The sequence below is a fragment of the Theropithecus gelada genome, chromosome 18, assembly GCF_003255815.1.
Source record: "Theropithecus gelada isolate Dixy chromosome 18, Tgel_1.0, whole genome shotgun sequence".
NCBI lineage: Eukaryota > Metazoa > Chordata > Mammalia > Primates > Cercopithecidae > Theropithecus > Theropithecus gelada.
The window spans coordinates 6406671-6432290 of NC_037686.1; the positions used below are offsets into that span (position 1 = coordinate 6406671).

At 41.5% G+C, this 25620-nt stretch overlaps 1 protein-coding gene across 1 annotated transcript in view; it reads left to right on the forward strand.

Moving 5' to 3' along the window:
- The window catches only part of LAMA1 (laminin subunit alpha 1), a 172319-nt gene that overhangs the window by 114837 nt on the left and 31862 nt on the right, over positions 1-25620 (forward strand). The window contains exons 34-48 of the mRNA XM_025365118.1: positions 477-566; positions 2164-2275; positions 3196-3355; positions 9613-9823; positions 10304-10420; positions 10547-10710; positions 12991-13126; positions 13635-13728; positions 15634-15750; positions 17489-17671; positions 17986-18140; positions 19810-19953; positions 20848-20981; positions 23020-23170; positions 24250-24374. Of these exons, the coding sequence (XP_025220903.1) occupies positions 477-566; positions 2164-2275; positions 3196-3355; positions 9613-9823; positions 10304-10420; positions 10547-10710; positions 12991-13126; positions 13635-13728; positions 15634-15750; positions 17489-17671; positions 17986-18140; positions 19810-19953; positions 20848-20981; positions 23020-23170; positions 24250-24374 (2093 nt within the window). The remainder of the gene's footprint in view (positions 1-476; positions 567-2163; positions 2276-3195; positions 3356-9612; positions 9824-10303; positions 10421-10546; positions 10711-12990; positions 13127-13634; positions 13729-15633; positions 15751-17488; positions 17672-17985; positions 18141-19809; positions 19954-20847; positions 20982-23019; positions 23171-24249; positions 24375-25620) is intronic.

Sequence of the window (25620 nt, forward strand, 5' to 3'; positions counted from 1 at the left end):
TTTTAAGGTTTAAACAAAATCATACAAGAAATTAGAAGGATGTTGGCATAAATTAAGCACTTTATTTTTCTTTATTTTTAGTATTTATAAATCTTTCTTTATTGAATTCTTTTGTAGTTTAGCCTAAAGGCTTTTTTTTTAGGAGTTGCAATTATAATTAAATTTGTGTGACTCTGCTATTGAGATAAAGCTATAATTTTATCTGAGAATTGCAGCAGTATCAGATTCTGCTTGTCACACCAGATTTTAAATTTATATCTATATCAGAAATATAATGCAAAGGATGGCAGTATGGAATCTTGTCGCTATAATCGAAACCTAATGTGATCTATTTTCTTTTCTTTTTTTTAAATGACAGTTGCAAGGAAAGAAGAATTTCTTTCTGTGAACAAAAAGGAAATAACAAGTGCTTCTTAGTTAAAAATCAGAACATTTTACTGCGAAGCATTATAATTTATTTCCTCCATTCTTCCTAGGAATCTTTATTAAGAGAAAATATGCAAAAGGACCTGGGAAGAATTAAGCTTGAAGGTGTTGCAGAAGAAACGGACAACCTGCAAAAGAAGGTAAATTCTTTCCATAATGAACCAACCTTCCTCCCAGTCCCTCCCATCAGCCCTCCTGAACACTTGCCTTGGGGCTGTCCGCGAGGTTCTGATTAGATCATGCCAGCCTCTTCCTCCCACGAGCTGTGCTCCAGTTACTTAATCATCAAATTGGTTTTGACCCTGCCAGTTTCTGTGGTTTAGTGGGAAAAGGCTCCCGACTTAATGTCTGTTGTCATCTCTGCTGAGGACAGAGTTGGGCAGTCTCTTGGCTCTGACTTACATTTTCTCCTCTGAAACAAAGGGTGGGGCGGGGATGAAAAGATCGCTGAGGTTTCTTCCTTCTCCTAAATTCATTCAGTAATCAAGCACAGGGTGAGCCCAAAAGCATGGACTGAACATCAGTAATGCTCTCTGAAACTTTCTGGGTGGAGCAGGGAGCGCACAGACCTCACGACGTGGTGTCTGTGCAACCTTCAGGCTTCAGGTTGGGGTGGTTCTGATTTTAGGGCCCTGAGTGGCAAGTGAGCTTGTTTTTATGTCCTCAGGGAATTATTTATTCTGTTTCACCTGTGACAGGAATGGCATTTAGTGACCTAAAAAAGAATCTCACCCTCTGCGGATGGTGAGGAAGGATTACTGTCAAATTTACTATTTTTTCATTTATGAATTTTATGCGTGTGTGTGTGTGTGTGTACTGTGATGCTGTATCTATACATATGGATATCTAATCTCCATCAACACATGCACACATACACAAACATCACCCTGGAAAGTATAGTTTGGCTCCTGTTAATTTAGAATTAACGATGTTTTGGAAAGAGTTGAAGGGTTTAAGTTTGGGTTTAAGTACCTCATCAAGCAAACATTTGGTTGGAAATGATAAGCTGATTAAAATAAATTCTCTGTATCCATTAAAGAAGATTCTACTTGGTCTTGACTGGAAAACACTTTTAGACCCAGTCTGAGTTACTTTACGTTCTTGGAAATTACAAACAACCTTTCCTTTTACAAATAGTAAAAATCCAGTAAAAATAACAGCTGAGGACAGCTAAGTGTCAGCCTCTGGGCTGCTGACTTCCTGGCTCTCGTCTTGTGTAGTTCTCGTAGCAGCCCCGGGAGGTAAGCATTACTGTTTCCCAAGTGTTACAGACAATGCTTGGAGATGTCTGGGCCTATCCACAGCCTGGCAGAATCAGATCTAAAATCAGCTTGACTGACTCCGTGTTAGCTCCTAGAGACTAACATTTCATAGGCCATACAAATCAGTAAGGTTTACTTTCTATATTCTGTATATTTGGGTTTTAAAGTGAATCGAGGGCCTTCACAGTATAGACACTAGGAGAATCTGTAGTTTAATACACAATTAGCCTGCTTTTGAAAACATACCCATCTTTTCTTACGCTGAGTGAGTTGTAGGTTATTTCATTAACTACTGAGTCCATTTATAACCCCAAAATATGAACCTCAGCTTGCATAATAGTGCTCATCTTTACTCTATATTCTGGAATATATGTTGTTGCTGATAAGCGACAACCACGGAGTACTAAAGTTTGCATATTATTTAAAGTCAGACTCCTTAAAGTCAAACTAACCTGAGACTTTATTTTTCCACCAGCTCACTAGAATGTTAGCAAGTACCCAAAAGGTGAATAGGGCAACTGAAAGAATCTTCAAGGAGAGTCGAGACCTGGCCATAGCTATTGAGAGGCTGCGGATGAACATCACAGGTAGTGTGGGCAGCGTCTAGTTTGAAGTGTTTGTCCTTATCTAGTAAGAAGTCACTGTCGCTTTTTTAAACATACGAATAGATGTATATCTCTTGCATTGGGCTTTCTGGAACCAGAGGGACTGCAGTAGTTTGGGGATCCTGAAATGTGTAAGCTTTAGTCTTTCACTGAGAGTTTTAGCTTTAAAAAATGCATATTTCTTTTCTTATTTTCTGTATTACATCTAAAACTTAGATCCTAATTCTCAAGCCGCGTTATGGTAAAGTTAGTATGGTAGCTCCCCATCCATTTGCCCAGAATAGGAGCTGACAGTATTTGGGACTTCAGTTTGGTACCAAGTATATCCATCATATTAGAATAATTTAATCATTTCTCAGTTGGGTGTGCTGTGGCTTTTAGCATGCTATTTTCAGTTTTCCAGCTACCAGAAATATATGATCACTCTTCTTTTTGAATTATAGTGTAAGGGCTTAAAAAGTACAGAATCCAATGCAAATCAGACTTTATAGGGCAAAAGGTAAGGAAATTACTAGAACAAATTATGTTTAATTAAAAAAGTAGGATCAAGCATTGGTGGTTTATTTATGTAGTAAATATTTATTGAGAACATTTATTTTTCATGTGCAGATGTCTCTGCCAGGTACAAGGAAATGCTGAGGTTGATACCATGTCCCTGCCTTTAGGGAGTTTATTGGTGCATGGAAAGACTTTGAAATAGGCCAGTAATCCCAAGTTCATGGATGTTTAGTTAAGGGATGTACAGAGTACATTGGGATACACCAGGTGGCCTGGCCTGGCATGGAGGTCCAACTCAGCTTAGGTAAACAGAGCAGTCCTCAGCAGAGAAGTTTCTAGGGTTTTCACTTGCTACTAGCCACTTTTGAGAGGCTTATTAAATAATTGGTGAATTTTCTCCATAGAAATTATTGAAAAGACAACTTTAAATGAGACTTTAGATGAAGATTTCCTGCTACTCAATTCTACACTTCAGAAAATGCAACAGAATGGGACATCTTTGCTGGAAATCATGCAGAGAAGAGACTTCACACAGTTGCACCAAAATGCCACTCTTGAACTCAAGTAAGTTCCCAATTACCGTTCACAATGCAACCAAGTAGAGAGAGAAACTTGCATGCTATCTCCAAAGGAGAAGGAGGCATCCTGGAAGAAAAGTGCTCACTGGGAATGGAATATCCTAAGAGAGGAGAAGGGTCCCTGTGGTCAGGTAAAGGAAGAGGTGGTTACTGAACCCTCCAAATATAGAACGGTGTAATCTGTGCAGCCAGTATAATCCATCTTTGTGCTATCATGCAGTGGCTTCTGTCCTTTTCTATGATTCTGGGATGTTTCCACCTAGCACAAACAGCAGAGTCTCATAGTACTGTAGACCAAGGATAAGGCAGTAAACTCTCATAGAAAAAAAATCATTGGTGGCCACCAATACCGTGAACTCCAAGACAGGTCAATGTTATGCTAGAATAATTGAACTCAGTTCTATACAAAAGTACAGTTACATTGAAACCCATGATGTGAAGTGACACAGAGATCACAGAGCATTCTTACATATAGTCACAAGGAGTTTGGAGTTTCCTTTCCAGCTTTTATCTTAGCATTTCCATACAGGTATCACTTGATATACCAGCACAGGCTGTGTCTCTGCCAGATTGTAATGAATGTCTGAAGTGCTATTATAAATAGTTACATGATACTTCATCAAAACTTTGTTCTTGAATTTGCTCTCTAAACTATAATCAGATGAAATGATATAGTCCTGTGAGATATTTAAACTGTAATATTTTGCTATTTTAAATTATGTTGTGATGGACTTCTTATGCAAATGCTTTATATATTTTTCTATATTGAAATATCAAATATTTATTTATACTGTATATATATGTCACCTTTTTCTGGATTTCAGATTATTATCAGGGTAGATATTAAGAAGTAGAATTATTGGCTGGGCATGGTGGCTCACACCTGTAATCCCAGCACTTTGGGGGGCTGAGGCGGGCGGGTCATCTGAAGTCAGGAGTTCAAAACCAGCCTGGCCAACAAGGCCAACCCCGTCTCTACTAAAAATACAAAAATTAGCCTGGCATGGTGGTGGATGCCTGTAATCCCAGCCACTCAGGAGGCTGAGGCAGGAGAATTGCTTGAACCTGGGAGGCGGAGGTTGCAGTGAGCTGAGATCGTGCCACTGCACTCCAGGCTGGGCAACAGAGCAAGACTCCATCTCAAAAAAAAAAAAAAAAAAAAAAAGAAGTAGAATTATTTAGTCAAAGAATTTGCATTTTGAGGATTCCTAACATGCGCTTCCAAATAATTTTTTAAAATATTTTTTAAAAACAATGTGCACTGCCACCAGCAACACACTTGGGTATGTGGCTTTTTTCATCGTGGAACATAATTTTTGACGTTGTTGATTTTTTAGGTGAAAAACAAAAGGATGTGTTTACAGTTGGATGGAGTTTGGAGAGAGGACTAGTAATCTAATTACTAGAATAATAGGGCCTTGAAAGGCTCTGAGAGAACTAGGATCTAAAGGCCTTGGGGGGAAATGAGAGGAGGGTGTGGTGCCAGGAGATGGGCGTGAGCAGCTGTCTGAGGAGCCCCTCCTCTGTGCCAGGAGAGTGCCGGCTTCTCTTCTCACATTGTGCTCTGTGATCATCTCAGTCTTTCCAGGTAGGGGAGAATCCAGTTGAGGAAACTGAGGCCCAGAGAATATAAGTAACTTGCCCTATGTTAATTAAGCCTCCAGGATAATATGAAACCTGACCACAAACCTGAATCTGTTTGAGTCTAAACCCTATTATTTTCCCACCCAGAACAAAAGGAAGTACCATTTGAGACCCAATCCATAAAAGATGGGCAGGTGGAATTTGGATAGTTAGAGACATCGAGGGCCTTTCAAGGGCAGGGAAACGAGATCTCAGTCTAGCATAGGTGGAGAGCCATTGAGCGAGGGAACACTGGAGCCAAAGAAGCTCAGCTGAAGTTTGCATCGAATTTGAGAGGCAATGGGCAGTGGTCACAGAAGCCAAGTTGAACATTAGTCCTGCAGCCCCGACTGCACACTGAGGCTTCAGCTGTGTTCATCTTGGGCATCTCCAACCAGGTCTTCCCAGGACCTGCCCACCCTGGAGGTGACGCCCCTGAGTTGGACTCTGCTCCCTAACCTTCCTCAGCCCCCGACACATCTGAATTGGTGGGGAGCATGTGAAGGATGGAGATTCCCAGGCCTACCCTGCAGATCCTAGAGAATCATTTTGTGAGGCTGTCCCTTCCCGCTGTTACCCGTCTGAGATCAGTGCATTCTTTCATTCATTCATTCGTTCAGCAAAGTGACCTGAACCCTGGCATTGTGCCAGGAGTTGGGGACATACAGGGGAACAGTAGAGCCTTTTGCCCACTAGGAACTCCTGGTCCATTTGGGGAAAGTTTATTTTCTGAATATGCACTTTAAATACAGTAAGAAAGTTTAAAACAGAGGTCAAATTTTCATCTATAGGATGATGTTACTATCTAAACCACAATCACATGAAATGATATAGTCCTTAATGACTTGAACAAGATTAACCCCCAAAAACAAAACAAAACAAAAAAAAAAAAACCCAGCACTCTTCATTAGCTTCTTCTAGCAAAATTGACAGAGGAAACTGGTGTTTCTCAAGCTATGTTCCTCTACAACACTAGTGTCCCATGAACTCCTAGGCAGATTCCTTGAACAAATATTAACTTTCCTAGGATCTGCAAGGTGGGCCTGGGACTCTCCATCCTGAACAAGCTCCCCAGCAACTCAGATGTGTGGGTGGCTGAGGAAGGTTAGGGAGCAGAGCCCAGCCCTAGGGCGCCGCCTCTAGGATGAGTGGTTCCTGGGAAGACCTGGTTGAAGAGCCTGAAAGGAGGGGGAGAGGCAGGGCCAGCCCCCACCTCCACCTGTTCCCCTCAGTGCCTCCTGACCCTCCCCTACTGGCGACGGCCTCTACAACCCCTTTCTCTGTCACTGCCGTTATGGTTTCACTTGGAATAAAGTTATTAATAAGATTGCTGATCTCTAATTTGTAAGTAAAAATATTACTAAAGAGACCTTTTATTTTAAAAGTCAAGAGTTTAAAATGTATACTCTGGCCTCCACTTTCCAATTTTCCATAGATAATCCCTATATATATGCCATTTCAAATTACATGGATGATTTTAGGAATTATCTGCTTTTTAATGATAATTCTTAGAAAATTGGTGGTTCATGCTGAAGCATGGCGATCACATAGATGAGAAGTTGAGCACACAGACGGACTGGTTTTCATGGTGGGTTGGGGGTCTCCAGGACTACCACCACATTCAGAGTTTCACCAGGACCCCCAGGATCCAGCATATAACTGTACTTACGGCTAAGATTTATTAAGGAGGTCAAGCCAGATGGGACAAAAGAACACAGCAGAGTCTGGAGGAATCCATGAAGTCCTCTCCCCATGTGGGATCCCAGAGAGCACTCCTCCCCCAGCAAGAAAAATGCAGCACCATGTGTGTGATGTTTCTGCCCAGGGAAGCCTGTCAGAGATTCTGTATCCGGGGATTTTGTTGGAGCTGTACTGGTAGGCACCCTCTGCCTAGCACATAGCAAAACTCGACTCCCAGAAGGAAAGCAGATGTTCAGCATAAACCACATTGCTTGCACAAACAGCCCAGGTAGTGAGCTACTCTTAGCAGTTAGGGATCTGTGGGAACACAGTCCACCTCACCAGCAGGCCTTTCAAAGGAGAGCGGGCTCCAGCCTGCCACGTTGACTCTTTACTACACACTTTGGATTATCGTTTGTAGCTGTTTTTCAGATGATTTCCATGCTGGTATCTCAGACCTATTAAAATATTTTTATTTATTTATTTATTTTTGTAGTCTCCCAGGCTGGGGTATAGTGGCGTGATCTCAGCTCACTGCAACTTCCGCCTCCCGGGTTCAAGCGGTTCTCCCTCCTCAGCGTCCTGAGCACCTGGGATTACAGGCGCCCACCATCATGCCCAGCTAATTTTTGTAATTTTGTATTTTTGTAGAGACAGGGTTTCACCATGTTGACCAGGCTGGTCTTGGACTCCTGTCCTCGGGTGATCTGCCCACCTCCGCCTCCCAAAGTGCTGGGATTACCGGCGTGAGCCACTGTGACCGACCAAAGATACTTCATTAAAGAAGCACATGCCATGACATAGTGTCTGCTAAGGAGAGACAAGTTCTGTACTGCAGGTCTTTTAGTACACTCAAAGCTTTTAGTACGCCCATCAGCAGCCCCGTGGAGGATCCAGCTATGCTTCTTTCACCCTGGAATATTTGTTCAAGGAATCTGCCTGGCAGTTCTTGGGACACTGGTGTTGTAGAGGAACATAGTTTGGGAAACACCAGTTTCCTCTGCTAATTTTGCTAGAAGAAGCTAATGAAGTGCTGAGTGGGTTTGTTTTGTTGCTTAATCTTGTTCAAATTATTGAGGGGTATGTCATTCACGTGATTGTAGTTTAGATAGTAGAGTTACCTTATAGATGAAAATTTGGTTTCTATTTTGAACTTTATTTGTTTTCTTTTTGAGACAGGGTCTCACTCAGTCACCCAGGCTGGAGTGCAGTGGCACGATCTCAGCTCACTGCAGCCTCCACCTCCCAGGCTGAAGCGATTTTCCTACCTCAGCCTCCTGAGTAGCTGGGACTATAGGCATGCGCCACCACACCTGGCTAATTTATTTTAAATTTTCTTAGAGAGCTATCTTATTTAATAAAAGTAATAACAGATTCATGATCAGACATTAGAAATATATTGGGTTTATTCGTGTTTTCTTATGTATATGTTTTAGTTCTTGTTGCCTGCTCATAATGCGAAGTCTTTATTATCATTAAAAATTGTAAGTATATCATTAAAAATTGTAAGTCCTGATGCTATTCTAATAATGTCAGAGTTCAAATTTATATCCTTGACAAATGTTTTTGATCGTGTCTTAACCCAGTAACCTGACACCTGTGAAAGCTGAGGGCGTTTTACAAGGCATTTTCCATAGAATTTTTCAAAGTTCTCCTGACAAATTGAAATGAAGAGTTCATAGGATATTCCCCACCACTGCAAGGATTTGTAGCATGAAATTTTATTATTCTATGCAGCTATAAATTCAAAATTGATTTAAATAAGCAGTTTGATGGCATATTTATAAAGGCATAGGAAAAAAAATCGTTTGATATTCTAAAGCTTGCGTTTATCCATGGTACAAATCATATCTTTTTGTCACTTTGAATTTGAAAGCTTTTATGAAATCTGCTTCTTCTTAACTAGCTGCAGAAAATCCTTTTACCATATATATAAATTGGTAAATTCACTGAATAGCCTTCTTTCAATTTCTTGCTGTATTATATATAATGAAAGATGGCAGTTCCCATCAACTCGGAATGTTGTCCCAATTTCCTGAATCCAGATTCATGGAGATGATCTTTTTTAATTCCATTGCTAAAATGTATTAGAAAGTTTAAGTGTTCAGATTCTCACAAAGCCCACTGGACCCCAGTTTACCAGGAAATTTGGGGAGGAGGGGTTTAATGACCTTCATCATTTATAAAATCATCAGAGCTGATAAAAGAAGTAAAGCTTTGGGCCGGGCACAGTGACTCATGCCTGTAATCCCAGCACTTCGGGAGGCCAAGGCGGGCGGATCACCTGAGGTCAGGAGTTTGAGACCAACCTGGCCAACATGGTGAAATCCAAACCCTGTGTCTACTAAACAATACAAAAATTAGCTGGGTGTGATGGCAGGCACCTTAATCCCAGCTACTTGGCGGGCAGAGGCAGGAGAATCGTTTGAGCCTGGGAGGCAGAGGTTGCAGTGAGTTGAGATCAAGCCTTTGCACTGAAACCTAGGGGACAAGAGCAAGACTTCTCTCAAAAAAAAAAAGAAGTAAAGCTTTGAAAGCTTCAAGACTTGTGCCTGCTCATGGTCATCCTAACCAGCTTAACTTGAAATACACCTGAGATGAAAGGTCACTGTGCCTGTACATTTCAGCAAACTATATGGGAACGTGGAAGGTCACTGTGCACTTGTATAAGTACCGTTTACTTCCTGGCATGAATAAATGTATCTGTGAGATGCACCACTTAAAAAAAAAAAAGACAATTTGTTAAGGATAAAATATAAACCTGCCATACCAGTAGCTATCTTAGAAAAATTGTTTCCATTCTTAAGAAGTTATGATGTATCACTTACAATTTCAAAAAGAGACTAGGCATAAATATGTAAAAAATTTTTCCACTATTATTTCAGAGATAGGAGTTTTGTTGTTCATTTACTTACTATGTGAACCATTCATATTTATCAGGGCTGCTGAAGATTTATTGTCACAAATTCAGGAAAATTACCAAAAGCCACTGGAAGAATTGGAGGTATTGAAAGAAGCAACAAGCCACTTCCTTTCAAAGCATAACAGTGAACTAAAGGCGGCTGAGGTGCTTGTGAGGGAAGCCGAGGCAAAGACCCAGGAAAGCAACCACCTGCTGTTCATGGTCAATGCTAACCTGAGAGAATTCAGTGTGAGTCTCACTCTCTCTCTCCTTCTCAATTATAACGGGTAACAAAATACTCCAACGTAAGCAATTAAAAGTGAGCCCTGGTCTGGCCAGGTGGCTCACGCCTGTAATCCCAGCACTTTGGGAGACCGAGGCAAGCAGATCATGTGGTCAAGAGATGGAGACCATCCTGGCCAACATGGTGAAACCCCGTCTCTACTAAAAATACAAAAATTAGCTGGGCGTGGTTGCGCGCGCCTGTGGTCCCAGCTACTCGGGAGGCTGAGGCAGGAGAATCGCTTGAACTCGGGAGGTAGAGGTTGTAGTGAGCTGAGATTGCACCACCGCACTCCAGCCTGGCAACAGAATGAGACTCCATCTCAAAAGATAAAATAAAATAAAAGTGAGTCCCGTGCACTAACTTCTGCACATAGCATTAGGAGCCAAAGGTCAGAAGCACAGTTGCTTTTATGAAACATCCTTAAAATGCCATTTCTGCTGCAGGATAAAAAGCTACATGTTCAAGAAGAACAAAATCTGACCTCAGAGCTCATCGCCCAAGGACAAGGACTGATAGATACTGCTGCTGCACAAACAGATGCTGTGCAAGATGCTCTAGAGGTGAGTTACCACTCAGCACGGCCACAGTACAGTTTTTAAAGAATCTTCACACATCTTGTCTATATGCACATATATCTGTTATTAAATAGATGTGCATATATTTACAATATTAATTTCTCCATGTAGCACTTAGAGCATCACCAGGATACGCTACTTTTATGGTCTGCCAAAATCAGGCACCACGTAGATGACCTGGTCATGCACATGTCCCAAAGGAATGCACTTGACCTGGTCTACAGCGCTGAGGACCATGCCGCTGAGTTCCAGAGACTGGCAGATGTTCTGGACAGGTAGGAACACGCCTTTGTGGGAATTCAAGAGTTTGCAATCTATTGATTAGAGAAAACAAAGATGGACTTTTTTTTCACAGTGATGGGTCACTCTTCCTTTGTGTAAAAATGAGCACTCCTCTTTTATTTACCTGGCAAGTTAGATTCCTTCATGTCTGCTAACATAGTTTACCATTGGCCTACATATCTGATGGAAAAATGCAAATAACGGGACAACACTTAAAACACATAGTATGCGGCCGGGCACAGTGGCTCACGCCTGTAATCCCAGCACTTTGGGAGGCCGAGGCGGGCAGATCATGAGGTCAGGAGATCGAGACCATCCTGGCTAACACAGTGAAACCTGTCTCTACTAAAAATACAAAAAATTAGCCGGGCATGGTGGTGGGCGCCTGTAGTCCCAGCTACTAAGGAGGCTGAGGCAGGAAAATGGCGTAAACCCGGGAGGCGGAGCTTGCAGTGAGCCAAGATGGTGCCACTGCACTCCAGCCTGGGCGACAGAGCGAGACTCCATCTCAAAAAAAAAAAAAAAAAAAAAATAGTATGCTACAGTTTCAAGCCATCAGGTCTTTATTAAGCACTTACTGAGTGCTCAGAGCTTTGTTAGGTTGCAGGTGGGACAGAATGAGGTTATTAATTTCTTTACAGATCCGGCCTTTTTGGAGTGTATTATTTGGGTGGAGGATGTGGCTGTCCACTCTCTCCTATAGAAGTGTTGAGAGTCTCTTTTCCAATCCCTGAGAGATACCACCTCCAATTATTTTCTACTGCCTGAAAGTCTGCCATTGTAATACAATTACTTCAGCTTATATTTCTTGGATATTTGAAAAATATGTACTCAACTTGCTAAAAATGCCTTTAAATGAGAAGCACAATTTTAGCCAGCCGTTTCAAACTTGTCTGCACACTGGAATCTTCTGGGGAGCTTCTTAAGACACCAATGCCTTTGTTCCTTAGCTGCCTTCCCCACAAAGGTTGTGACTTAATGGGACTGGGATGTAGCCTGGGTTTTGTGATTTTTTTTTAAACCCTAAGATGATTCTAATGTGCAGCAAATGTGGGACCTGAAGTTTTAGGTGTTACCAGTGATTTACACAATACTGTGAGTTAATTGGTAAATTTCTTTCTTTAAAATTTGGTATGCATTATGGGTGACAAGGCTGACCACACAGGGAAGATGTATGTTCTTGTGTGTGCATGTTCTGTGGAAAGGGAAAGATGCGTATCTCTTTATTTGAAAAATGCTGACATAAAAGATTAGTTCACACAACAAAAGCAATTAAAAATGATATGATAGAATATTGCATAAATTATGTGCTAAATTGAGTACTGCTTCCTAATATGTCTTGGGGATCAGTAGTGGAAAATGGCATGAGATACTAGCTTCTCTCTTCTCATCAGTTTTCATCATTTCCCCCACAGAGAAAAACATGTTCTGACTCCATACCTAGCTAAAACAAAATCTTTATTACTTTGTATGACTAGTAGAAGCAATTTGTTGTGATAACACGAAGTTAAATTAGTATATTTTATTTATAAATCATAGAATTTTGCCAGTCCAATAGTAACAAGCAATAACTGCTAATATTTGGTCTGGGAATTGCCCGACTCAATAACCTTGGAAAGAAAATGAAGTGAGTTACTCAGCAGGCAAAGATGTGCCCATTGCCAGACTTTATTTTCAAGATCGAGAGCACTGGATGACCTTGTGCCATGACCAGTTACCAAGTTCCTAAGTGATGTGCCCACTTGTTAGAATGATGTTGAGCTGATTGAAATATTAGCTGATCTTCCTCCAGAATTTCTAGTGAATTTTGTAAAATTGTCATGCCATTTGAGGGATAAGATTCAGCGACCTCAGGTATGCTTAGGAACACTTCTTGGAGGTTAACAAGTGTGTTGCAGGGAGTTTATAACCAATGCAAACATGCAACGGCACCCCAGACATGCACAGGGGGTTGGAACAGAGATTGAGGAATGCTGAGGGCAGCTTGTGGAAAGTGATGATGGTTGTCTAAGGGAAACAGCAATAGTCTCTTCTTGGGTATTGGTTAAATAGCAGTTCTGAGTGTTATTATGACAAAGTGGCTATGGCTTCTCAAAGATTGCTTTTGAAGGTACATGGGAACCCACAGGTTGTTATTTTTTATGGATGATACTCTTCTAAGGGGAAAGAAGATAGGAGGCTTTCAAGACTAGTAGGCATTTATGATTTTTGTGAGTGAATCGGCAAGTTTGATTTAGCTTATCATAACGTATCTAAATATGCTGCTTTGATAGTGGCCTTGAAAATGTCAGAAATGTGTCCCTGAATGCCACCAGTGCAGCCTATGTCCATTACAACATCCAGAACCTGATCGAAGAATCGGAGGAACTGGCCAAAGATGCTCACAGGACTGTGACTGAGATGAGCCTGGTAGGAAATGCCGTGGGCTTCTTTTTCTGGGCTCTGTGGGAGATTGTTCTGTACCCGGTTTGAACAGAGATTCAGTGGCCCCCATTTCTGCCTATTAACATTCTTTTCTGGTGGAATCTGTTTCTGGCTTCTGTCATCATGTGATCTGTGCTTTAATTTTTTAAGATCATAAATACTTCTTTATACAGACTAGAAACCAGCGTAGAGATGAGAACAATCTCACATTTCCTTGAGCTAAAAATGATAATGCTACTTGATACCTACTGGAGACATTTTTCTTTAACCACGGTGAAAATCTCTATTGAATGGCTAGTTTCCTTCCTTACCTACTTAAAAATGTCTTTGTGTTCTCTTGCCTCAGCCATTTGAAATTGTCCCTACCTGGTACCTGGCTGACTTTCTTGCTGGGAATGTGGCTGGGGGCTACTCTGATGGAGTCACTTCCTCCATCCCCAGCAGGACTCCATCTGCCCTGCTCTCACCATGCTTAAGTGGTTCTGTTTTCCAGCTCTCAGACTCCCTTGTTTCTAATGGGAAAGCGGCCGTGCAGCACAGCTCCAGATTTCTAAATGAAGGCGACAACCTCAGCAGGAAGCTTCCAGGTCAGCGTGTGGCTCGGACGGTGTAGACAGGCAGAGTGAGCGTGAGCATCTCGCTGAGCAACCTCTAAGAACGTTCTCCTTGCATGCAGCAACTTGAAACTTAGCATTTCTATGTCCTATTTATATTCCGATTTCCTATCATATAAACTTTCCTATCAATCGTATAAACTTCCTATCACATAAACTTCATATAATTTGGCATTTTTATTCTAGTGATATCTGTTCCTTTATTGTGCAGTCATCTCTATCTTTAACCTGTCCTTAATCCTCCACTCATCGCCTTAGCTTGGAGCCTTCACTGTTCCTCCTAGTGTCTCTTGGGTTATCTTTGATTGGGTGCACTCCTTTATTTTTCCTTGAAGAGATATATTATGCTTGACATTTGCTTTACCTTTCTCATGGGACTAATATCATGTTAGACTCATGGTAGGTTCTCGTTTAATAATTATTACATTAAATCATGATTGATTTAGCCATTTTTCAAAAAATATCTATGCAGTTAATTTGTCCTACAGTTTCAAGAAAGAATGACTTGGCATATGTAAAAGCAATCCATCCAATAAACATAAACCAAAATGGCATCAGGAATCTGTTATGTAAGAGAAACTATGTAGGCATACTTTTTTAATAACAAATAACATGCTTTCCATCTTAATATATTCTAATAGATCAAAAATACCAAGATTTCTGGAGGAGTAAATAGTGGGCCATACTCACAGCTCATTCCCTTTACAGGTGACTTACTTCCAAGTCTAACACTGGATCCTTCCACAACTGTCTAAAAGGCTTGGATATGTGCATAAATTTTTTTTCTCATTGAGTGACACAATTTAAAATTTATGTTGGCATCTCACAGTATCGAAAATGCATAATGTGTTGATGGGCTGTAATTTCAGTCTGTACAACTAGAGGTACTTCATAGGTAGTGAAATTGGGAGCTTGCTGGCAATTAAAATTTCTTGTTTTCACCATGTGCTCAAAATCAAAATGTGATTGTATGTTATGAACAGAAATTTTAAAAGTAAAAGCGGTGATCAAACTTGAGAAGGAGGTTAAGTTGAGTTCCAGTTGGGTGGCCAGAAGGGAATAGAAGGGGATGGAGGATTGGCCAGAGATGCAGGTAGGAGACTATGAGGAAGACTCCCAGGTGGGAGCCCACCTTAGGGGTTTGACAACCCAGAGGAGAAAGGTGACCAAGATTCAGATGGGGATAGAAAGTTAGTGCATCTGATTAAGACTGAGTGACTTAAACACAGCTCTTGGTCCTTGAGCTCTAGTAAAATTGGACATGAAATTTAAGTAGAAATATTAGTGAGAAAGTCAACAAGCGAAGTAGAGAAAATGATCGAGCAAGCTAGAAACACATTCTTAATTTCTTTTTTGTTTTTTTGTTTTTTGTTTTTTTTTTGAGACTGGAGTCTTGCTTTTTCTCCCAGGCTGGAGTGCAGTGGCGCTATCTCGGCTCACTGTAAGCTCCGCCTCCTGGGTACACGCCATTCTCCCGCCTCAGCCTCTTGAGTAGCTGGGACTACAGGCGTCTGCCACCAGGCCTGGCTAATTGTGTGTGTGTGTGTGTGTGTGTGTGTGTGTGTGTGTGTGTGTGTGTATTTTTAGTAGAGACAGGGTTTCACCATGTTAGCCAGGCTGGTCTCAATCTCCTGACCTCGTGATCCACCTGCCTCAGCCTCCCAAAGTGCTGGGATTACAGGCGTGAGCCACCGCGTCCGGCCCACACTCTTAATTTCTATAATGAATGTTGCTCAGTCTTGCTGGAAAAACTGTCAATATTGGGAGTCTCTTTAGAAAGCTATGAATTCTGTAGATGGTCAAGAATGACAAAGCTGTTGCCTAGGCAACCTTTTAGTAGGCTAACCTGAAAGGAAACATTTTTCTCCCTTTAAATAGTTATTGCATTGGAACTGAGTGAACTGAGAAATAAGACAAACAGATTTCAAGAGAATGCTGATGAAATTACCAGGCAGACCAATGAATCAGTCTTGATACTCAGAGCAATTCCTGAAGGTAAGTGGAAAAGACGTTCTTCTTTAAATCACGTCTTCTCACTGTAAAAGCATCACTCAGGAGCGTAAGGAAGTCCCGCCTCAAGACTGGTCAAGGCGCTAGCTCAAAAATGAGACTAAGATTGACAAAATTTTTACTTGGAAAGGGATAAGACTTCGAAATGAAAATCATTGGTTTTTAAAATAACATCACAATACTTGCATCAAACTGCTAGAATTTATAATCTTAAAAACAGAGATTGCATAGTACCATCTGAATTGCTTACTTTTGAAATGCTTGACACATTGCTTAGAGGAAGAAGGACCATTGAAAGAAGTCAGCAAGTAAAGAAGCTGGAATGTGCTTTACCTGCCTAAGGGGAAAATGCCAGATTCATTATCAGTGTGGCAAACTGAAGACTGCTTGCTTGGGCGTCTTCCTTAGTGAGGCAGTAAAACATTAGGCTCACTGATCACTTTAATACTGATGGTTTAGAAATGTGGTATTCTTGAAATTTTTAAATAGGGTAATTTTTTTAAGTCTAATACAAATGAATTGCGCTACACCTCAAACTTCTCTTTTGTTCTTTTGTTGTCTTTTACTTCTAAAATTTCTATTGTTTTATAGAGACCAGGTCTTGCTACGTTGCCCAGATTGGCCTTGAATTCTTGGCCTCAAGCGACCCTCTTGCCTTGGTCTCCCACAATGCTGGATTACAAGCGTGAGCCACTGTGCCCATCCTCCTTTTTTGCTTAATAAACATCTTTTGAAAAATCTTATAAAGTGCTTTAAAGCCCTTAAAAACAAGAAGCCCAAAGTCCTTCTGTCTGCCGGGCTTCTGTGTGTAAGCATGGCGTCATCTGGGGAAACTGGGCATGCTGCGTTGGGCTTACTTCTTACCTTGAAACAATGAAGCATTTTCTGATCTGGAAGACTTCTTTTTCCTTTTCTTTTTTTATAAGGATGCCATGGTATATTTTGACTAAATGCTTAGTAACATTTTTATTTGAAAATAATTTTGAGCTTACAGAAAAGTTGCAAGGAAAGTAAAAAGGCCACCTGTATACCCTTTTTCCAGCTTTTTCTGCGGTAAATGTTTTGCCCCACTTGTGATTAAATGCTTCAAAAATGAATGATAGTGTCTTTTAAAAATCCTCACCCAGATTTTCTAGAATAACTGAATTCTAATTTACCTTGAGTGGCTGTTTAGGCTTTTCTTCTGCTGTTACTTCTAGCAGCCAATTGATGCTATGGGCAAATACCTTTTCCTGTAACTTAAGACATTCCCACCTCAGCTGCAGAACTAGGATCCAAATCCTTAGTATCCAGACATGAAAGGAGGTGGAGAACATGTTTCATGAAGGTGAGAAGGGCGTGATGGAAAAGGACCCAAATAAAGCAATGTAGCTGATTAAGATGTAAGACACAGATCACACGGCGATTGGTCATCACTTTTGTGATCTCATTGTGTACTGAAATCATATTCCAGAGAAGTAGTAACAAAAATTATTTCGTTTGTCCCTAAAAGGGGATAGTAGAGCACAAGATATGCAGTTTTAATATTGCCATTAGAAACAAGAAGCTCCCAGGTCATTGACCCCTGCCCGAAAGAAAAAAAGCAAACAAGCCAGCCTCAGTTTGTGTTCAGCATCAGTAATATGACAATAATGTATTTCTGTGCAAAATTACATTTGTTGTAGTTTTATTTTCTCTGTGTGTAAGCAGCAGAAGTGCATGCTTGTGTATACATTTATTTTAGATACAAGAAACAAAGGAGCGAAAACGAAAGAGCTGGCCACGTCTGCAAGCCAGAGCGCGGTGAGCACGCTGAGGGACGTGGCAGGGCTGAGCCAGGAGCTGCTGAGCACATCTGCCAGCCTGTCCAGGGTCAACACCACATTACAAGAAACGCACCAGCTTCTGCAGGACTCCACCATGGCCAGTATGTCAGCGCCCTTCCTTCCAGTCATGACCGTGTGTGTCATGCAGACATGGAGCTAGCTAAGCACACAGTGGTGCGTTGTTCACAACATTCCTGAAAAGTAGCAGTATGCCAATGTCTGGATTAGCCTTTATAAAGAAAAGGGCCTTAGTCTATGCATGTTACAGGTGCAGTTTTCATCTTAGTACCAAAATGTCATGGATTTGATTATTAGGGTGTTGTTTTACCCAGTGCATTCTTAATGGACAATTAATTATCTTGTTTTTCCCTCTCCCCAACTATCTTGCCACCCCTTGCCTTCTTGTATTTGTTAGCTCTGTTGGCTGGAAGAAAAGTCAAAGACGTGGAAACTCAAGCCAACCTTTTGTTTGATCGGTTGAAGCCTTTGAAGATGTTAGAAGAGAATCTGAGCAGAAACCTATCAGAAATTAAACTGCTCATCAGCCAGGCCCGGAAACAAGCAGCTTCTGTGAGTTTGGGGCCCCATGGCTTTCATCACTGGGCTCTCAGTCGTGTGGAATCCCAGGGAATTCATGCGGACGTGGCTCTCAGCCACACGTGGCTCTCAGTCACACTGCGTCCCTTAGGCCTTCCAAAGACCCAGATCCTAATAATCCGGGCTTCCTCATAGCCCTGTCTTGGTATATTTAAAGCCAATAACTAACTTCATTTTCTTTGAGTTCTGCTTTTATTCAACATGCTTCAAAATGTTGTTAGCAAAGAGATGTCCATGTCTTTATGGAGATTTATCATTATAGACTAAATTTAAAACTATTAGCCTGGATAGTGCAGAACATGTCGAATCTACATGTTAACATTTCTCTAAGTTTATGGGTTGCATATGGTGTTATTTCTTCATTTTACCAACTTAGTTTTAATAATCCAAATATTCTTTGAAGTGTTTGTGTAGTATGGGCCTCATCCTTGAGGTGTCTGGGAAAACAATTTGTATGCGACAAAGGCTGCACAAATCCAGGTCACTAAATGCCTGAAGCACTGGACACCTGGAGCAGTTCACACGTGAGAAGACGTTTTACCCGTGGCACATGGCACTGGCTGTGCCCTAAGGGAAAAAGTTTCCTTTTGAGAGAATGTGCAATCGTCATGTGACTGGGGACTTCCAGAGGATGAATGCAGCCTCTGGGCTTGCATTTGTCCACCTCAGGCTTTCTAGGGAAGAGAAAGGAGCACACGCTCTGTCTTTTCCTCTCAAGTGTCCTTGCTATTGGAAAAGGAATGTTGGTTTCCATGAGCTCTGGCTTGCATCTGTTTCAGTTACAGTTGCTAAATAAATATAGGCTGGGCATGGTAGCTCACATCCATAACTCCCACAATTTGGGAGGTTGAGGTGGGAGGATTGCTTGAGGCCAGGAGTTTGAGATGACCCTAGGAAACATAATGAGATCCTGTCTCTACTAAAAAAAAAATCATAATAGCCGGGCTCGGTGGTGTGAACCTGTAGTCCCAGCTACTCAGGAGGCTGAGGCAGGAGGATTGCTCGAGCCTAGAAGTTCAAGGCTGCAGTGAGCTATGATCACGCCATTGCACTTCAGCCTGGGCAACAGAGCAAGACCCTAAATAAATAAATAAATAAATAAATAAATAAATAAATAAATGTAAGCCCAAGGAATGCTTCTTGATGCTATGGTTAATACCAAACTTAGACTCTTTAAGACTAATGTAAGATACATATGCGAAGAATTACTAATCAAAGAAATATGTAGTAAGTACAATAATTGCTCTATAAATACCTGCTGAGTGAATAAATATATTACCTCTCCATTTATTCACCAGATGATTATCAAATATCCTCTTTGTGTCAGGCAGAAAGATTCCAGGGTGATAAAATCCTTGTCTTTAAGGAATTAAATCTTATGTGAGCAAGACCTATATAAAATAACTTATTAAAAACTAACACTGGTTTTCTCATATTTAAACACTTTACCAAATGAAATCATTTTTATTACCATCTGATATGTCACTTCATGAAACATGAACCATTGTGTATTATCAAGAGAGGAAACCTGCCTCAGTGAAAATTCATTTCAGAATAGTGTTGTTGAGCTGCTGGTGAGCTGCCGGTGAGCTGCCGGTGTGCGTCGCCAAATGATGAGGACACTTTCATTTTCCTTCTACAGATTAAAGTCGCCGTGTCTGCAGACAGAGATTGCATCCGGGCTTACCAGCCTCAGATTTCCTCTACTAACTACAACACCTTAACACTAAATGTTAAGACACAGGAACCCGACAATCTTCTCTTCTACCTCGGTAGCAGCACCTCTGTAAGTTATGGACATTTGGAAAGCAGCACTGAATTTTTTGTGCACTTCTAGATTTTTCTGAATTTTCATTTATTTGGTGAAAAAAAAAAAAAAAATGGGCCTTAGCGAAGTCTCTAAATCTCCCATAGGGACTAACCTTTGTTAAAATGGTAGCATTAGGTTAAAAATGAGCAAACGACCAAATTGAAAGCCTGTGAGAAGGGAAGTGACATTTCTGAAGGACGCCATCTTAACTGCAAGCCCTGGGGATGGAACGTTTTTGTGATTCCCCCAGTGACCCCTGGAGTGACTATCAGAATTGTCAAGCTTCTGTCAGGTTTTTCTTGCCAAGAATTCCAGTGGTCCCCAGATGGCAAGTGCCTGTGGAAGGTCTTTGATACCTTGGCTGTGCCAGTGAGAACAGGTCAGAAGCCTTGGGTGTGTGGGGCAGAAAATGTTAACAAGCACACAGAGTGTCTGAAATGTCTTCAGGAGGTAAGATGCAAAGCACAGGCAAGCCTGTGACAGGGGTGGGACCTCATGGCTCCTGTCTTACTGCATGTTTCACATCCATTTCTTACCTCGGACACTGGGCAGACAAGCAAGCTCAGTGCCTTCCCTGGTGCTCCCGGTGGACTGCCTGTGACCCGCAGCGAATTTTCCCGGGGACTCTATGGGAGGTATTGAGGAGGACCAGGCCAGGCACACAGGGAGGCGCTAATGTCCCCGGGGCTGAGAGTCATGCCCCAGCTCCAGGGAGGGGACCATTTCAAACAAAAGAAAATAGATTTGGGGGTTTTGTTTTTTATTTATTTTTAAGAATAGAGAAAACACCGTAAGAATTGACTCTGTAAAGTGTGGTGGTGGTTGGCAAACAGTGTGTAAACTGATCCCCGTTCATGCCCCGCCCCCCAGTCTGATTTCCTTGCAGTGGAGATGCGGCGAGGGAAAGTGGCCTTCCTGTGGGACCTGGGCTCCGGCTCCACACGCTTGGAGTTTCCAGACTTTCCCATTGATGACAGCAGATGGCACAGTATCCATGTGGCCAGGTAGTAGAGAATGTTCTCTCAGAGCACCTCTCTTTTTAAAAGTGTGTCTCATAAGTAATTACACGCTTGTAACATCATATAATAGGCTTTGAAACTTCTGGAAAGTCAGATTATAACCAAACAATACTTGGTTTAGGTTAGCTGTAGAAGTAAGCATTTGTGGCCGGTGGCTCACACCTGCAATCCCAGCACTTTGGGAGGCCGAGATGGGTGGATCACCTGAGGTCAGGAGTTTGAGACCAGCCTGGCCAGCACAGTGAAACCCCATCTCTACTAAAAATACAAAAATTAGCTGGGCGTGGTGGTAGGTGCCTGTAATCCCAGCTACTCAAGAGGCTGAGGCAGGAGAATTGCTTGAACCCAGGAGGCGGAGGTTGCAGTGAGTGGAGGTCGCACCACTGCACTCCAGCCTGGGCGACAGAGCTAGACTCCATCTCAAAAAACAAAGAAAAAGAAGAAATAAGCATTTGTTACAAATGACAGAACTTCTTTTTTAAGGCTGAATAATAGTATTCCATTGTGTATATTTGTATAAAAGCACATTTTCTTTATCCATTCGTGTATAAAACCACATTTTCTTTATCCATTGATGGTTAATCATTCTACATCATATCCAAAAATCATAACATCATTTTGCACCTCAGAAGTATATATAACTATAATTTGACAATATATAATAAAAAGTAATTTGGCCGGGCGTGGTGGCTCAAGCCTGTAATCCCAGCACTTTGGGAGGCCAAGACGAGCAGATCACGAGGTCAGGAGATCGAGACCATCCTGGCTAACACGTGCAACCCCGTCTCTACTAAAAAATACAAAAAACTAGCTGGGTGAGGTGGCGGGCGCCTGTAGTACAGGCGCAGCTACATGGGAGGCTGAGGCAAGAGAATGGCGTAAACCCGAGAGGCGGAGCTTGCAGTGAGCTGAGATCCGGCCACTGCACTCCAGCCTGGGCGACAGAGCGAGACTCCGTCTCAAAAAAAAAAAAAAAAAAAAAAAAACGTAATTCAAAAAATTTTTTTAAATTAAGGTTTGGATTTTTTTCTTACTGCAGGAGAAACAAACTTACCAAAATCAACAATCAGAAGAAGAAAAAACTGAAAAGCTTAGGTTACCCTTAGAATGTCTAAAATGTCTAAAAGTTTAGGTTATCTTTAGAGACGAGGCATGGTGGCTCACTCCTATAATCCCAGTACTTCGGGAGGCCGAGGAGGGAGGATTATTTGAACAACAAGGAGTTTGAGGTTAGCCTGGACAACATAGTGAGACCCTGTCTCTAAAAAAATTAAAAATGTATCCAGGCACGGTGGAGTGTGCCTGTAGTCCCAGCTACTCAGGAGACTCAGGCGGGAAATTGCTGGAGCACAGGAGGTCGAGGCTGCAGTGAGCAATGATCACACCGCTGTGTTCCAGTCTGAGTGGCAGAGCAAGACCCTGCCTCTAAAAAAATTAAAAAATACAGAATGTTACTGTTAGAAAGTCTATGTGTAAGGCAGCCAACCTGGTAAACTTCCTCAGGAGAGAGGTGTAAGGTGTGGCATGGTAGACATTGCATGTGGCTGGCAGCACATTGCACGTAGACAAGGACCGAAAATAATGATGCAGGTAGGGGGGTGCATTTTCTTAAAATTCAGGCACAAAGCAAAATTCTTTCTTTTAAAATCCTTCTCCAGAGGTAATCACTTTTGAGCAGCTTTAAGTATATGTTTTCACTTTTCTATAATATTATGGTTTGTTGGGATTTTTTTTTTATTTACAAAATGGGGTAGTATTTACGGAGTAGACATGTCCTCGGATACAGTTTAGCTCATGTCAAATGTTTTAAGCAGGGACGCAACATGATGAAATTTCTGTTTCGGAAGAGCGACTCTTGAAGATTTGGGGCAGTAGGCAAGACTGGAAGCCAGGAGGCCAGCAGGGGGCGCTGTTGCAGGGCTCTTGGGGAGAAGCAGATGGTGGGTCTGAAGGAAACATGGGGATGTATGTGCGCCAACTGGAAATTCTGAAAGTTCCTTTTGCAATTCTTTGTGACCCTTAGATTTGGAAACATTGGTTCACTGAGTGTAAAGGAAATGAGCTCAAATCAAAAGCCACCAGCAAAAACAAGTAAATCCCCTGGGACAGCTAATGTTCTGGATGTAAACAATTCAACACTCATGTTTGTTGGAGGTCTTGGAGGACAAATCAAGGTAACATTCTGAAAGTTCTTCTGAACAGGACTGATTGATTGATTTTACCTATGTATAAAAGTCATGGGCTGAGCGTGGTGGCTCATGCCTGTAATCCCAGCACTTTGGGAGACTGAGGTGGGTGGATCACCTGAGGTCCAGAGTTCAAGACCAGCCTGACCAACATGGAGAAACCCTGTCTCTACTAAAAATACAAAATTAGCCAGGCGTGGTGGTGCATGCCTGTAATCCCAGCTACTCAGGAGGCTGAGGCAGGAGAATCACTTGAACCCCGAGAGGTAGAGGTTGCAGTGAGCTGAGATCATGCCCTTGCACTCCAGCCTGGGCAACAGGAGTGAAACTCCGTCTCAAAAAAAAAAAAAAAAAAAAAAGGCATATGTTTAGATGGTTGAATATATGCTAGGCAGATGAAGATGTTTCTGCTTCTTTTGTTTTGCTGCCTGACAGTTCCTCTGCAGAATTAGGCTGGTTTTGCACAATAAAGGGTGATGCTTAATCAGTAGCATAAATGGAGAAAAAGCCAATGGCTCATCTTGCTGTTTGGGTTTCTTTCCCAGTGATGAATAGGAAATTCAATGCTCCATGTTAATTTCTGTAAAGTTTCTTTATCTTGAGTCTAGCCCTAGTTAGTGGTTGATTAATACTAATTAGTGTTTAGCAAGAAAGCCCTCCATATTTATTTTATTATATCAGTTCTCCTCTCTCCAAATATAATTGCATTTTTTGGACCTGGATCAATGCTCTGAAGTGGGAGTCCAGGTCTCAGGTCCAGCTGGGTCCTCACTACCAATCACATTCTCTGGCTGTCTATTTTCTCACCCGTGCAACACGGTTTTCTCCATCAACCCTAGTCACTGAGATGATCTTTAAGATCCTGCCCAGTGTCACTCATTCTGGGATTCCACTTCATAACTGGAAGGAAATCCAGTGATTACAAACTGGCCTTTTTTCTAATGTTGTTCTCTCAAAATTTGGATCTGTTAGATTGAAGCTCCCAGGGAGAAGTTTTGTGTACTTGGAGAATGTATTTTGCTTTGTCAGCTATATATTGGTTATGTTTGTTTGCTTGTTTGCATTAGAAATCTCCTGCTGTGAAGGTTACTCATTTTAAAGGCTGCTTGGGAGAGGCCTTCCTGAATGGAAAATCCATCGGCCTATGGAACTATATCGAAAGGGAAGGCAAGTGCCACGGGTGCTTCGGAAGGTAAGATGTCCTCATGGTTTAGCACATAGTATGCCATTCTGTTAACATCTGAGAAGTGCTGAAATGATTTATTAATACATGCACGTCGAGGGAGGACAGAATTTGTGTTATCGCTGGTAGGTGTTTAGCTGCCAATTACAAAGCCATGCTTTTTTTCACATGTTTGTTGTCAAAAAAAATCATCCTGTGACATTGGTATAATGTAGATTATACCAGTCTACATTATATTATTATATTATATTGTCAAATGGTATAATGTAGATTAGTTACTGAGAGAAGCACGGGTATCATTTTTAATCCTTTAAAAAGAAGTGCTCTTTTTCCTATGTCTTGTATGCTTTGATCATGAATCATAAACCCTAAAAGTTTCAGACAATTTCTCGAACGACCTTCTGTCTCAGAGAGCCACAACCAAATCTTTAGAAATCACTGTACATTTTTATTTTGAAAACATCTCCAAGAATAAGAATTTTTTCTTGTGTGGTCAATTTTTACAGATAAGTACTTTCCAATTCCGGACCAAGTTCTATAATTCCAGAAATAAACTGCATTAGGAAATAGAGAAAAACGAGTATCTTTCTGCATATATTGATATAAAGGCATTCAAGGACTTAACCTTACCAAGTGCAACATCTTCACCCCCCACCCGTTATTTTATAACAAAATAACTGCAACCCCTTAAGTATATAAAACCTGTTTTCCATCACTTTAGTAATTAAGACAATAAATTGCCTTTTTCCATTAGAGAAATGTAACATCTGATACAATTTCTCTTGTTTAATGGGCTGCTCTGTCCAGATAGATATCTGCAATTAACAGTGAGCAGTGGCAAGATCAGTTAAAGCAACTTACAGCACATTTAGAAACTCATGGGTGAATTTTTCATATTGTCATTGTCAGGTCTATAGTTTAAGCCTTCTCTTTTTCCCCTTAAAAAGTTAGGACCAGGCGGGCATGGTGGCTCATGCCTGTAATCCCAGCACTTTAGGAGGCCGAGGCGGGCGGATCACCTGAGGTCAGGAGTTCGACACCAGCTTGATCAATATGGTGAAACTCTGTCTCTACTAAAAATACAAAAATTAGCTGGGCATAGTGGCACATGCATGTAGTTCCAGCTACTTGGAAGGCTGAGGCAGGAGAATTGCTTGAACCCAGGAGGCAGAGGTTGCAGTGAGCCAAGATTGTGCCACTGCACTCCAGCATGGGTGACAGAGCAGCAAGACTCCGTCTCAAAAAAAAAAAAAAA